This window comes from Stegostoma tigrinum, chromosome 27 (assembly GCF_030684315.1).
Source record: "Stegostoma tigrinum isolate sSteTig4 chromosome 27, sSteTig4.hap1, whole genome shotgun sequence".
Classification (NCBI taxonomy): domain Eukaryota; kingdom Metazoa; phylum Chordata; class Chondrichthyes; order Orectolobiformes; family Stegostomatidae; genus Stegostoma; species Stegostoma tigrinum.
The window spans coordinates 49,202,469-49,214,972 of NC_081380.1; the positions used below are offsets into that span (position 1 = coordinate 49,202,469).

At 44.3% G+C, this 12,504-nt stretch overlaps 1 protein-coding gene across 11 annotated transcripts in view; it reads right to left on the reverse strand.

Moving 5' to 3' along the window:
- The window catches only part of zswim7 (zinc finger, SWIM-type containing 7), a 48,640-nt gene that overhangs the window by 16,095 nt on the left and 20,041 nt on the right, over positions 1-12,504 (reverse strand). For 7 of the 11 annotated variants that reach the window (XR_009447324.1, XR_009447323.1, XR_009447322.1 and 4 more), the window contains exon 4: positions 7,225-7,327. Coding sequence is in view for 8 of the 11 variants with exons in the window: in XM_059655473.1 (XP_059511456.1) it covers positions 7,225-7,327 (103 nt within the window). In the remaining 3 variants the exon portion in view is untranslated. Of the gene's footprint in view, positions 1-1,919; positions 4,920-7,224; positions 7,328-12,504 lie in introns of those variants that run through there. The other 4 variants (XM_059655469.1, XM_059655470.1, XM_059655468.1 and 1 more) reach the window with 1 other exon arrangement.

Genomic DNA, 12,504 nt, shown 5'->3' on the forward strand with positions numbered 1-12,504 from the left:
GGATAGCAAAGACGATTCTCGATAGGAGTGAGAGAGACAGGGTAGTTGTCATGGGGGACTTCAACTTTCCAAATATTGACTGGGAACACTATAGCTCGAGTACTATAGATGGGCCAGTTTTGTCCAGTGTGTGCAGGAGGGCTTCCTGACACAGTATGTAGATAGGCCAACAAGGGGCCAAGCCACATTGGATTTGGTACTGGGTAATGAGCCTGGCCAGGTGTTAGAATTGGAAGTAGGTGAGCACTTTGGTAATAGAGATCACAATTCTGTTATGTTTACTTTAGTGATGGAAAGGGATAGGTGTATACCACTGGGCAAGAGTTATAGCTTAGGGAAAGGCAATTACGATGAGATTAGGCAAGATTTAGGGAGCATAGAATGGGGAAGGAAACTGCAGGGGATGGGCACATTAGAAATGTGGAGCTTATTCAAGGAAAAGCTCCTGTGTGTCCTAGATAAGTATGTACCTGTCAGGCAGGGAGGAAGCTGGACAGTGCGGGAGCCGTGGTTTACGAAGGAGGTGGAATCTCTGGTCAAGAGGAAGAAGGCGGCTTATGTTAGGATTAGATGTGAAGGCTCAGTTAGGGCACTTGAGGGCTACGAGGTAGCCAGGAATAACCTAAAGAGAGAGCTCAGAAGATCCAGGAGGAGACATGAGAAGTTGTTGGCAGATAGGATCAGGGTAAACCCTAAGGCTTTCTATAGGCATTTAAGGAATAAAAAAATGACGAAAGTAAGATTAGGCCCAATCAAGGATAGTAGTGGTAAGTTGTGTATGGAGTCAGATGAGATAGGAGAAGCGCTAAATGAATATTTTTCAACAGTATTCACACTAGAAAATGACAATGTTGTTGAGGAGAATACTGAGATACAGGCTACTAGACGAGGTGGGATTGAGGTTCACAAGGAAAAGGTATTAGAAATCCTGCAGAGGGTGAAGATAGATAAGTCCCCTGGGCTGGATGGGATTTATCCTCGGATCCTCTGGGAAGCCAGGGAGGAGGTTGCCGAGCCTTTGGCATTGATCTTTAACTCGTCATTGTCTACAGGAATAGTGCCAGATGACTGGAGGATAGCAAATGTGGTTCCCCTGTTCAAGAAGGGGATTAGAGACAACCCTGGTAATTTTAGACCAGTGAGCCTTACCTCAGTTGTTGGTAAAGTGTTGGAAAAGGTTACAAGGGATAGGATTTATAATCATCTAGAGAAAAAGAAATTGATTAGGGATAGTCAGCACGGTTTTGTGAAGGGAAGGTCGTGCCTCACAAACTTTACTGAGTTCTTTGAGAAGGTGACCAAACAGGTAGATGAAGAGTAAACCGGTTGATGTGGTGTATATGGATTTCAGCAAGGTGTTTGATAAGGTTCCCCACAATAGGCTATTGTACAAAATGCAGAGGAATGGGATTGTGGGAGATATAGCAGTTTGGATTGGAAATTGGCTTGCTGAAAGAAGACAGAGGGTGGTAGTTGATGGGAAATGTTCATCCTGGAGACCAGTTACTAGTGGCGTACTGCAAGGGTCGGTGTTGGGTCCGCTGCTGTTTGTCATTTTTATAAATGACCTGGATGAGGGCATAGAAGGATGGGTTAGTAAATTTGCAGACGACACTAAGGTCGGTGGAGTTGTGGATAATGACGAAGGATGCTGTGGGTTGCAGAGAGACATAGATAAGCTGCAGAGCTGGGCTGAGAGGTGGCAAATGGAGTTTAATGCAGACAAGTGTGAGGAGATGCACTTTGGTAGGAGTAACCAGAAGGCAAAGTACAGGGCTAATGGTAAGATTCTTAGCAGTGTAGATGAGCAGAGAGATCTCGGTGTCCATGTACACAGATCCTTGAAAGTTGCCACCCAGGTTGACAGGGCTGTTAAGAAGGCATACAGTGTTTTAGCTTTTATTAATAGAGGGATCGAGCTCTGGAACCAAGAGGTTATGGTGAAGCTGTACAAAACTCTGGTGCGACCGCACTTGGAGTATTGTGTACAGTTCTGGTCACCGCATTACAAGGAGGATGTGGAAGCTTTGGAAAGGGTGCAGAGGAGATTTACTAGGATGTTGCCTGGTATGGAGGGAAGGTCTTATGAGGAAAGGCTGAGGGACTTGAGGCTGTTTTCATTAGAGAGAAAAAGGTTGAGATGTGACTTGATTGAGACATATAAAATAATCAGAGGGTTAGATAGGGTGGATAGGGAGAGCCTTTTTCCTAGGATGGTGACGGCGAGCACGAGGGGGCATAAATTGAGGGGTGAAAAATATAGGACAGATGTCAGGGTTGTTTCTTTACTCAGAGAGTAGTAAGGGAATGGAACGCTTTGCCTGCAATGGTAGTAGATTCGCCAACTTTAGGTACATTTAAGTCGTCATTGGACAAGCATATGGACGTACATGGAGTAGTGTAGGTTAGATGGGCTTGAGATCGGTATGACAGGTCGGCACAACATCGAGGGCCGAAGGGCCTGTACTGTGCTGTAATGTTCTATACCTAACAGAGAATGTCCCAGACACTATCATCATTATCCCTGGAAAAGTCCTGCGTCACTGGCATGACAGACCCAGCAGGGGTGACAGAACAGTGGTATACAATCAGGAAGAAGTTGGCTTGGGAGGCCTCAACATTGACTGTGGAGCCTATGAAGTCTCATGTCTTCAGGTTAAACATGGGCAAGGGAACCTCCTGCTGATTACCATGCACCATCCTCCTGCTGCTGATGAATCAGTGCTCCTCCTCCATGTTGAGGATCACTGAAAAGAACCACTGAGGGAGACAAGGGTGCACACTGTACTATGGGTGGGGGATTTCAATGCACATTACCAAGAGTGACTCAGTAGCAGTACTACTGATTGAGCTGGTTGGGTCCTCAAGGACATAGCTGCTAGATTGGGTCTGCGGCAGGTCGTGAGGGAACCAACAAGAGGGAAAAACATATTTGACCTCATCCTTACCAATCTGCTGACTGCAGATGCATCTGTCCTTGACAGTATCAGTAAGAGAGACTGCCTCATGGAGGCAAAGTCCCACCTTCATACTGGGAACACCCTCAATTGTGTTGAGAGACACTATCACCATTCTAAATGGGACAGACTTTGAACAGATTTAGTGGCTCAAGACTGGGCATCCATGAGGCACTGTGGGCAATCAGCAGCAGAACTATACTCCAGCACAATCTGTAACCACATGGCCTGGTATATCCCCTACTCAACCATTACCATCAAGCCAGGGGATCAACCCTGGATCAACAGTGTGCAGGAGGGCATGCCAGGAGCAGCACCAGGCACACCTGAAGAGGAGGTATCAACCTGGCGAAACCACCAAGCAGGACTACTTGCACACCAAACAGCATAAGCAGCAAGTGACAGACAGAGCTAAACAATACCACAACCAATGGATCAGATCAAAGATCTGCGGTCCTGCCACATCCAGTCGTGAATGGTGACGGACAATTGAACAACTCATTGGAGGAGGAGGGTCCATAAATATCCCCAACCTCGATAATGGGGGAGGCCAGAACATCAGTGCAAAAGATAAGGTTGGCTTCCACAGCAATCTTCATCCAGAAGTGCTGAGTGGATGATCCATCTCTTCACAAGTTTTACAGATGCACCGCAGTGTAGCATGGCAACTGCTCTTCCTAAGACTGCAAGAGACTATAGAGAGTTGTGGACACAGTCTGATCCATCACACAAACCAGCTTTCTATTCAGTGACTCTACACTTCCTGCTGCCTTGGAAAAGCAACCAACATAATCAAAGACCCCTCCAAGCCTGGTTACACTCTCTTCCATCTGTTTCTGTCAGGCATAGGATATAAAAGTTTGAATACACATATGAATAGATTCAAGGTAACAAGGTGTGGAGCTGGATGAACACAGCAGGCCAAGCAGCATCAGAGGAGCAGGAAAGCTGACATTTCAGGTCTGGAGCCTTCTTCAGAAATAGATTCAAGAACTATTCCTCTCCCATTGTTATCATACTTTTGAACAGACCTCTCAAATATTGAGGTTGGTTGGCTCACCGAGCTGGTTTGTTGTTCCGCAGATGTTTTGTTACCGTGCTTGGTAACATCATCAGTGCAGCCTGCGTTGAAGCGTCGGTGTGTTTTCCTGCATGGAGTTTAAACTCTGGAGTCCGTTGAGCTGGATCAACTTACTTCCGGTTTTCCTTTGTAGTGGAGTGTATATGAGGTCGAGTTCTATGTGTTTATTAATGGCTTTCTTCGTGGAGTACCAGGCTTATAGGAATTCCCGTGTGTCTCTGCATAGCTTGTCCCAGGATTTTGGTGTTGCCCCAGTTGAACGGTGGTTCTCCTTGTCCATGTGGATTGAGGTGAGGTGAGTATTGGTCGTGTCTTTTTGTAGCCAGTTGGCGTTCGTGTTCCCTTGTTGTTAGTTTCCTTCCTGTTTGTCCGATGTAGGGCTTCTCACAGTCTCTGCAGGGGATCTTATAGATGACGTTGGTCCTGTCCACGGCGGGGAGTGGGTCTTTAGTTTGGGTGAGCAGTTGTCGTAGGGTTGATGTATGCTTGTGTGCCACTCTGATGCCCAGCAGTCGTAGGAGTCTTGTGGTTAGTTCCAGTGTGTTCCTAATGTAGGGTAATGTGATGAGCGTGTCGGGGCATGTAATATCTTCCTGATGTTCGTGTAGGGCATCTTCTTTTTTGGATCCATCCCTGTTTTTTGGATATTCATTATCCTTGAAGACCTGGAAGAGATATTCTTCTTCCTCTTGGCATAGTTCCATGTTGCTGCAGTGTGTTGTTGCCCGTTTAAACAGTGTTCGCACGCAGCTACCTTTGTGTGTGCTGGGATGGTCACTGTTGAAGTTCAGTACCTGGTCCGTGTGTGTGGCTTTTCGGTGTACTTTCGTTTGGAGCTCCCCATTTGTCTTGTGCTCTACCATGACGTCCAGGATTGGGAGCTGTTTGTTTAACAATAAATTGTTCAATATCAGCCATGTCCAGTGGTCCCCTGATTCACAGATGCCAGTTTTCAATTACAGATCATGGGAACTGTGGATGCTGGAGAATCCAAGATAACAAAGTGTGGGGCTGGATGAACACAGCAGGCCAAGCAGCATCTCAGGAGCACAAAAGCTGACGTTTCCGATGAAGGGTTTCGGCCCGAAACGTCAGCTTTTGTGCTCCTAAGATGCTGCTTGGCCTGCTGTGTTCATCCAGCCCCATACTTCGTTATCCAGTTTTCAATTAATTTGGTTCACTCCTTGTCAAGTTAGAGACACTGGATACTGCAAAGGTTATGGGCCCTGACAACATTCTGGTAATAGTTTTGAAGACTTGCGTTCCAGAAGATGCTGCTCCCCTATGCAAACTCATCCAGTACAGTTACAACACTAGCATATACCCAGCAATGTGGAAAATTGGCCAGGTATGTCCTGTACACTAACCTGGCCAATTCCTGTCCCATCAATCTACTCTTGTTCATCAGGAAAGTGATGGAAGGCATCACCAACAACGCTATCAAACAGCACCTAGTCAGCAATAACCTGCTCAGTGACATCCAGTTTGGGTTCTGCCAGGGCCACTCAGCTCCTGATCTCATTATAGCCTTGGTTCAAACATGGACAAAAGAGCTGAATTCCAGAGGTGAGGTGAGAGTGACAGCTCTTAATATCCAAGCTGCATTCAACTGGGTGTGGCATCAGGGAGTCCTAGTAAAAATGTGGGGATGTTCGCTGATGACTGCATCCACCACCAATGCTCGGTTACCGTAGTTTGTACGATCTGCAAGATACACTGCAGTAATTCACCAAGGCTCCTTTAGACAAAACCGTGCATGACCTCTTCCATCTAGAAGGACAACGGCAGCAGATATATGGGAACACCCTCACGTGCAAGCTCTCCTCTAAGCCATTCACCATCCTGACCTGGAAATCATCATCTTTCCTTCACTATCACTGGGTCAAAATCCTGGAATTCCCTCTCTCAGGACATTGTGGATCAACCTACAGAACATGGACTGTAGCTTCTTAAGGAGGCAGTTTACCAACTTCTCAAGGGCAATTAGAGATGGGCAACAAAAATCCTGACATTAAGTGACGTCCACAACCATGAATGAATAACAAAAAAAAATTAAGAATGAGAGACAATCATATTGAAACATACAATAAACTTAGGGACTTGACAGGGTAGATACAGAGGGTTGTTTCCCCTTGAGAGAGTGTCTTGAGAATGAGGGCATTTTAAAAAAAATTCAGTCATAGCACAGATGTGTTGCTGGCTGAGTTAGCATTTTTACCCACTGGTAACTGCCCAACCATATTGCCTGGTGTCACTCATAGGCCAGATTAGGTCAGGGTGGTAGCTTCCCTCCCTAAATGACATTAGTGAACCAGATGGGTTTTCTGACAATTGACAATGTATTTGTCATCATCATTACAATTCTCAACTCCAGATTTCTATTCATTTCAAATTCTGCCATCTGCCATGGCGAGATCTGAAGACAGGCCCCCAGAACGTTTCTAGATTAACAGCCCAATAATAATACCCCTAGGCTAATGCTTTCCCTTAATCCTCTTCACATTATCTTAGTACAAGGAGTCACTGAGTTAGGACAGAGATGAAGAGGAATTTCTAACTGTATAGTGCAGTCAACGTAGAGAATTCTTTACTATGGAGAGCTGTTATGCTGGATTGTTAAGTATATCCAAGGCTGAGATAGGCTGATTTTTAATCTGTAAGGGATTCAAGTGTTAAGGTAAAGGCAAAGGCAGGAATGTGGGGTTGAGGATCATCTGTTCAGCCATGATCTCACTGAATGATAGAGCATGCCCTGCGGGTTAAATGGCCCACTTCCAATTCTGGAAGAAATGTTGACACAGGAACCCACAACAGAAAAAGACAACAGTAATTGCAGCAAATCGAAGAATCTTGATATAGCCTTCCCCACACAGGTGTGTTACTGAAAAAAAATTGTTCCACTGACAGGCACAGAGATTTTCTTCTTCCTCCAAGATATTGAGAGATGTTTAATTTTGTGGAGTATCACAGATCAATCCACTACTGATGTCACCCATTCTATTCAGATACTTGTAACTCGGCGTCACTGTTCCCAATGCAATCAGAGTCAAAGCTGGGATCTTCCTGAGATGTACAGTTAACGAGGAAATACATTGTCTTGAATATTACAGGGCCATAAGGGAACCAAAACGATTGCACTCTCAAATTAAAACGCTTATAAAGGATAGAAATTTTAAAACACCATACCTGGTACAGCGATCTTCCACTAGGTGACTGGACGAGTGTAACTGAACGTCGATCCACCAGCTCTAAGGCATGCAAGGCAGCTGGGCCGAAAACAAATTTGAGTCTGGAGAAGAAATTACATTTCAGTCTCGTAGGAGCTCTGTGTTAACACCAAATCGATCACAATGTAGATGCTGGTGGTGGTGGAATGTTTTTAAGGCAGAGATAGAGATTCTTGATAAGCATGAGTGTGTCAGGGGTAAGCAGGAATATGTATTTGAGGTTACAATCACTTCAGCCCTGACCTTAATAAATGAGGGAGCAGGGTCAAGGGATTATATTAAGAACCAAAAGAACTGCGGATGCTGTAAATCCAGAACAAAAACAAAAGTTGCTGGAAATGCTCAGCAGGTCTGGCAGCATCTGTGGAGGAGAAAAAAATGAGTTAACGTTTTGGGTCCGGTGACTCTTCCTCAGAAGGGATTCTGGGGTTCTGAGGAAGGATCACTGGACCTGAAACGTTAACCCTTTTTTCTCCTTTACAGATGCTGCCAGATCTGCTGAGCTTTTCCAGCAACTTTGTTTTTGTTCAAGGGGCTGTATTGTTGCCCCCGCCTAATTAATATATATAATTCAGGCATAATAAAGATGACATATGGTGCACAATGAGGCTACCTGTCCATCATGATGGTGCTAGCTGGAAAAGAACTATCCAACTTGCACTTATATTCCAGCAACTGGTTCATAGCCTTGAAGATCAAGCCAAAAATTAATCTTTTATCTGTCAAACTGTTTTAGTTTTCAGTTCTGCATATTACGGCTCCTGGTTTACATATTTTTTATCCAATCATTTCTTCTTTTCCCAGATTAATCAATCACCAGTTCAATTTTCTTTCCATCTTTGGGTTTTATCTTTCCTGAGTAATTAATATGAGCTGCTTTTATGGAATATGCATTAACATTGGGAGGTCATGGTTATACACAGCTGACTACAGAGAATACAAATGTAGGGAGAATAAAAATACTTACACCACTGATAGATGTGGTATAGGAACACCTTGCCGGGTAGAGCTCCGATAATATGTCTTTGAATGAGTTTACTTTCATAGGTGGTTTTGAGGAGGAGAGAGAATGTATGACTACCGTGAGCTTGGATGTGAGCACACGCACAGGCATGAGTGCGTATGTGAGAAAGTATTTGGTGAGAGAGAGGGTGTAGGTAGATGCATATATGGGTGATTGAGAGTGAGAAAGTGAGTGTGTGGGGATGTGGGTGCAAGTGTGCGTGTGGTTGTCAGTGTGCATGAGGGAGTGGGTAAGATTACGGGTAAGCATGTGAATGAAACTGTGGGTATTGAATAGGAGTGCAAGCATGAAAAATGAGTGGGAGGGATTGTCAGCATGAGTGAGAATGAGAATGTGGCTACGGGTATTGTTAATGTGTGTGTGAGTGTGCATGCAGGTGAGATGTTGATCAAAGTGTGACTGAGAGAAGTTGTTCATGTTGTGTAGCTGAGAATGAGCTTGTTGTCTGTGTGTGTCTCTGGGTGTGACTGAGTGTGAGCATGCAAGAGTGGGTGTAAACCAAAGTCTCGAGGTGTAGGTATGTGAGCAGGTGTGGATAGCAAAATGTAGGTATGGTTGTTAGCTGAGGGGCGTGGGGGTGCAGGCGTGGGTATGAACTCCTGTAGGTTATGCATCAGTTTTGCATGGTTTCAGCAACAAGAATTAAAACTGGAACAAAACACAAAGTTGCAGGAAAATCTCAGCAGGTATCGCAGGTCCTGTGAAGAAAAAAATTGGAGTTAATGCTTCAGGTCCAGTGACCCCTCAGGTTTTGTGGAAGGGTCACTGGACCGGAAATGTTAACTCTGATTTTTCTTCACAGATGCTGCTAGACCTGCTGAGCTTTTCCTGCAACTTCTGTTTTTGTTCCTGATTTACAGCATCCGCAGTTCTTTTGGTTTTTAAGAACTAAAACTGATCTGCTGAAATAACAACTGGCAACACAACCTCTGACCTAGAATCCCTGCATCAAGAATATGCATTGTTTAATACACACTATTTATATATTCCATACGTTCCAAATGGTCAATTTCTCAGTTAATGCACACTCTAGATCCCTCATCACTTTTGAGAACACCCTTATTAAATCTCCTCTTCACCAATTTAACATCATATGCCCAACCATGGGGTGCCCGGCTGGAACCTTGCACGATGGTGGTATATCTGACAGGGCACTAGACAACAGTAAGATATCTGACAGGAACACTGTAATAGCATGGTATACCCAAAAAGAGACCTCTGTAACACTGGTACACCCAATGGCAGAAATATACAACAATGGCGTACTCGTCAGGGATATTAGACATCACTAGCTTGTACGACAAGAACAGTGCACCACAGATATGTTTGACAGGAAGACTATATAGCACTGACATCCTTCAATGAATCAACAGACAACACCTGTAATCTGACAACAGCAATATCTAACGGAGTGAATGGCGTAACTTGAAGAGTATGCTGTTCTACAAACTATCATAAATGTATCAAATTCCAATGATAGAAGAGCCAGAAAACGAGTTAAACCAAGGAAAAAACAGAATTGCTGATGCTGGAGTCATAGATAACACAGGGTGGAGCTCGAAGAACACAGCAGGCCCAACCCAAAACGTCAATTTTCCTACTTCTCTGATGCTGCCTGGCCTGCTGTGTTCCTCCAGCCCCACCCTGTGTTACCTTAAACCAAATAAAGCTTCTTTTTGTTTGTCTGCATCGAAGCATTTCTGGGGCATTGAATATTCTCAAGTCATGTTGCAACTGCACAAGACTTTTGGACCACTGTGTATAGTTCTGGTTGCTACACCATAGGAAGAATGTGTAAGTTTTGGAGAAGGTACAGAAGAGGTTACTGGGATGTTCCCTCGATTGGCATACTTGCTATAAGGACAGGTGGGATAAAGAAAAAAGAACAAAGAAAATTACAGCACAGGAACAGGCCCTTCGGCCCTCCAAGCCTGTGCCGATCTAGATCCTCTGTCTAAACCTGTCATCTATTTCCTAAGGGTCGTATCCCTTTGCTCCCTGCCCAGATACATCTTAAAAGACACTATTGTGCCTGCGTCTACCACCTCCGCTGGCAACGCGTTCCAAGCACCCACCACCCTCTGCGTAAAGAACTTTCCAAGCATATCTCCCTTAAACTTTCCTCTTCTCACTTTGAACTCATGACCCCTAGTAAATGAGTCCCCCACTCTAGGAAAAAGCTTTTACTCTCCACCTTGTCTATACCCCTCATGATTTTGTAGACCTCAATCAGATCCCCCCTCAATCTCCATCTTTCTAATGAAAATAATCCTAATCTACTCAACCTTGCCTCATAGTTAGCACCCTCCAAACCAGGCAACATCCAAGTGAACCCCCTCTGCACGCTCTCCAAAGCATCCACATCCTTTTGGTAATGTGACGACCAGAACTGTACACAGTACTCTAAATGTGGCTGAACCAAAGCCTTATACAACTGTAACATGACCTGCCAACTCTTGTACTCAATACCTGTCCGATGAAGGAAAACATGTCGTATGCCTTCTTGACCACCCTATTGACCTGTGTTGCCACCTTCAGGGAACAATGGACCTGAACACCCAGATCTCTCTGAACATCAATTTTCCACCTGGACATTTCCATTTACTATACAGTTTGCTCTTGAATTAAATCTTCCAAGATGCATCACCTCGCATTTGCCTAGATTGAACTCCATCTGCCACTTATCTGCCCAACTCTCCAATCTGTCTATATTCTGCTGTAATCTCTGACAGTCCCCTTCATTATCTGCTACTCCACTAATCTTCGTGTCATCTGCAAACTTGCTAATCAAACCGCCTATACCTTCCTCCAAATCTTTTACATATATCACAAACGACAGTGGTCCAAGCACAGATCCCTGTGGAACACCACTGGTCATAGGCCTCCAATTTGAAAAACCCCCTTCTACTACTACTCTCTGTCTCCTGTTGCCTAGCCAGTTTTTTATCCATCTAACTAGCACACCCTGGACCCCATGTGACTTCACTTTCTCCATCAGCCTGCCATGGGGAACCTTATCAAACGCCTTACTGACTTCCATGTGTATGACATCTACAGCCTTTCCCTCATCAATCAACTTTGTCATGTCCTCGAAGAATTCTATTATGTTGGTAAGACATGACCTTCCCTACACAAAACCATGTTGTCTATCACTGATAAGCCCATTTTCTTCCAAATGGGGATAGATCCTATCCCTCAGTATCTTTTCCAGCAGCCTCCCTACCAGTGACGTCAGGCTCACTGTTTGATATTTACCTGGATTATCCCTGCTACTCTTCTTAAACAAGGGGACAACATTAGCAATTCTACAGATCTCCCGGACCTCACCCGTGTTTAAGGACAAATGTGGATTGTTTTTGCCCTGAGAGGCAACTTGATAGAAGAATGCAAAATGATGAGAGGCATGCATAGGGTGGACAGTCAGAGTCTGTTTCCTAGGGTGGAAATGTCAAATACTAGGGAGCATAGGTTTAAGGTGAGAGTGGGGGTGGAGATGGGGTTTAAAGGAGACGTGTGATGGAAGTATTTTTAAAACACAGAGCAGTAGGTAACTGGAATGGCTGCTAGGGGAGTTGGTAGAAGCAAAGTTTAACAGGCATTTAGACACATGAACAGGCAGAGAATACAGGGGTATGGATCATGTGCAGGCAGATGAGATTATGATCGGTACAGGCTTAAGGACCTGTTTGTGTGCAGTACTGTTCCATGTCTGCCTATATAGGTGTTTTAAAAGGGGGTTAGAGTCTTAACTAGTAGAACCATATGTTGATAGCTCACAGCTGTTTACTTCTGATTAGAACTAACTTACTCATAATAAACAATATTCCTTGTTAAGTAAAGAAACTTGGCCAGTGTTTTCTGTAACTTGGTAACTTCTGTAACAGACCTTATGTGCTTTGATTACAGGGTTACTGTCTGTGGTGACACTAAGAGTAGTGGGGCTCGAGAATCAACATACTTTTCCAAGTGGGTCGTAACAGTCTCAAAATTTATTTGAGATACAGGAAATCTTTTTGCAGACATAAACTCAAAAACTATGCAATCAAAACTATGACTCTCTGTATCTGTGCATGTGCTATTTTGATTTAATGGTAGCTTTAATAAACTTTGACCTGAACAACAAAAACAGGTCACATCAGCTCTGATGAATGGTCATCTAAACTCAAAACATTGGCTCGTTCTCTCTCCATGGATGCTGCCTGACCTGCTGTGATT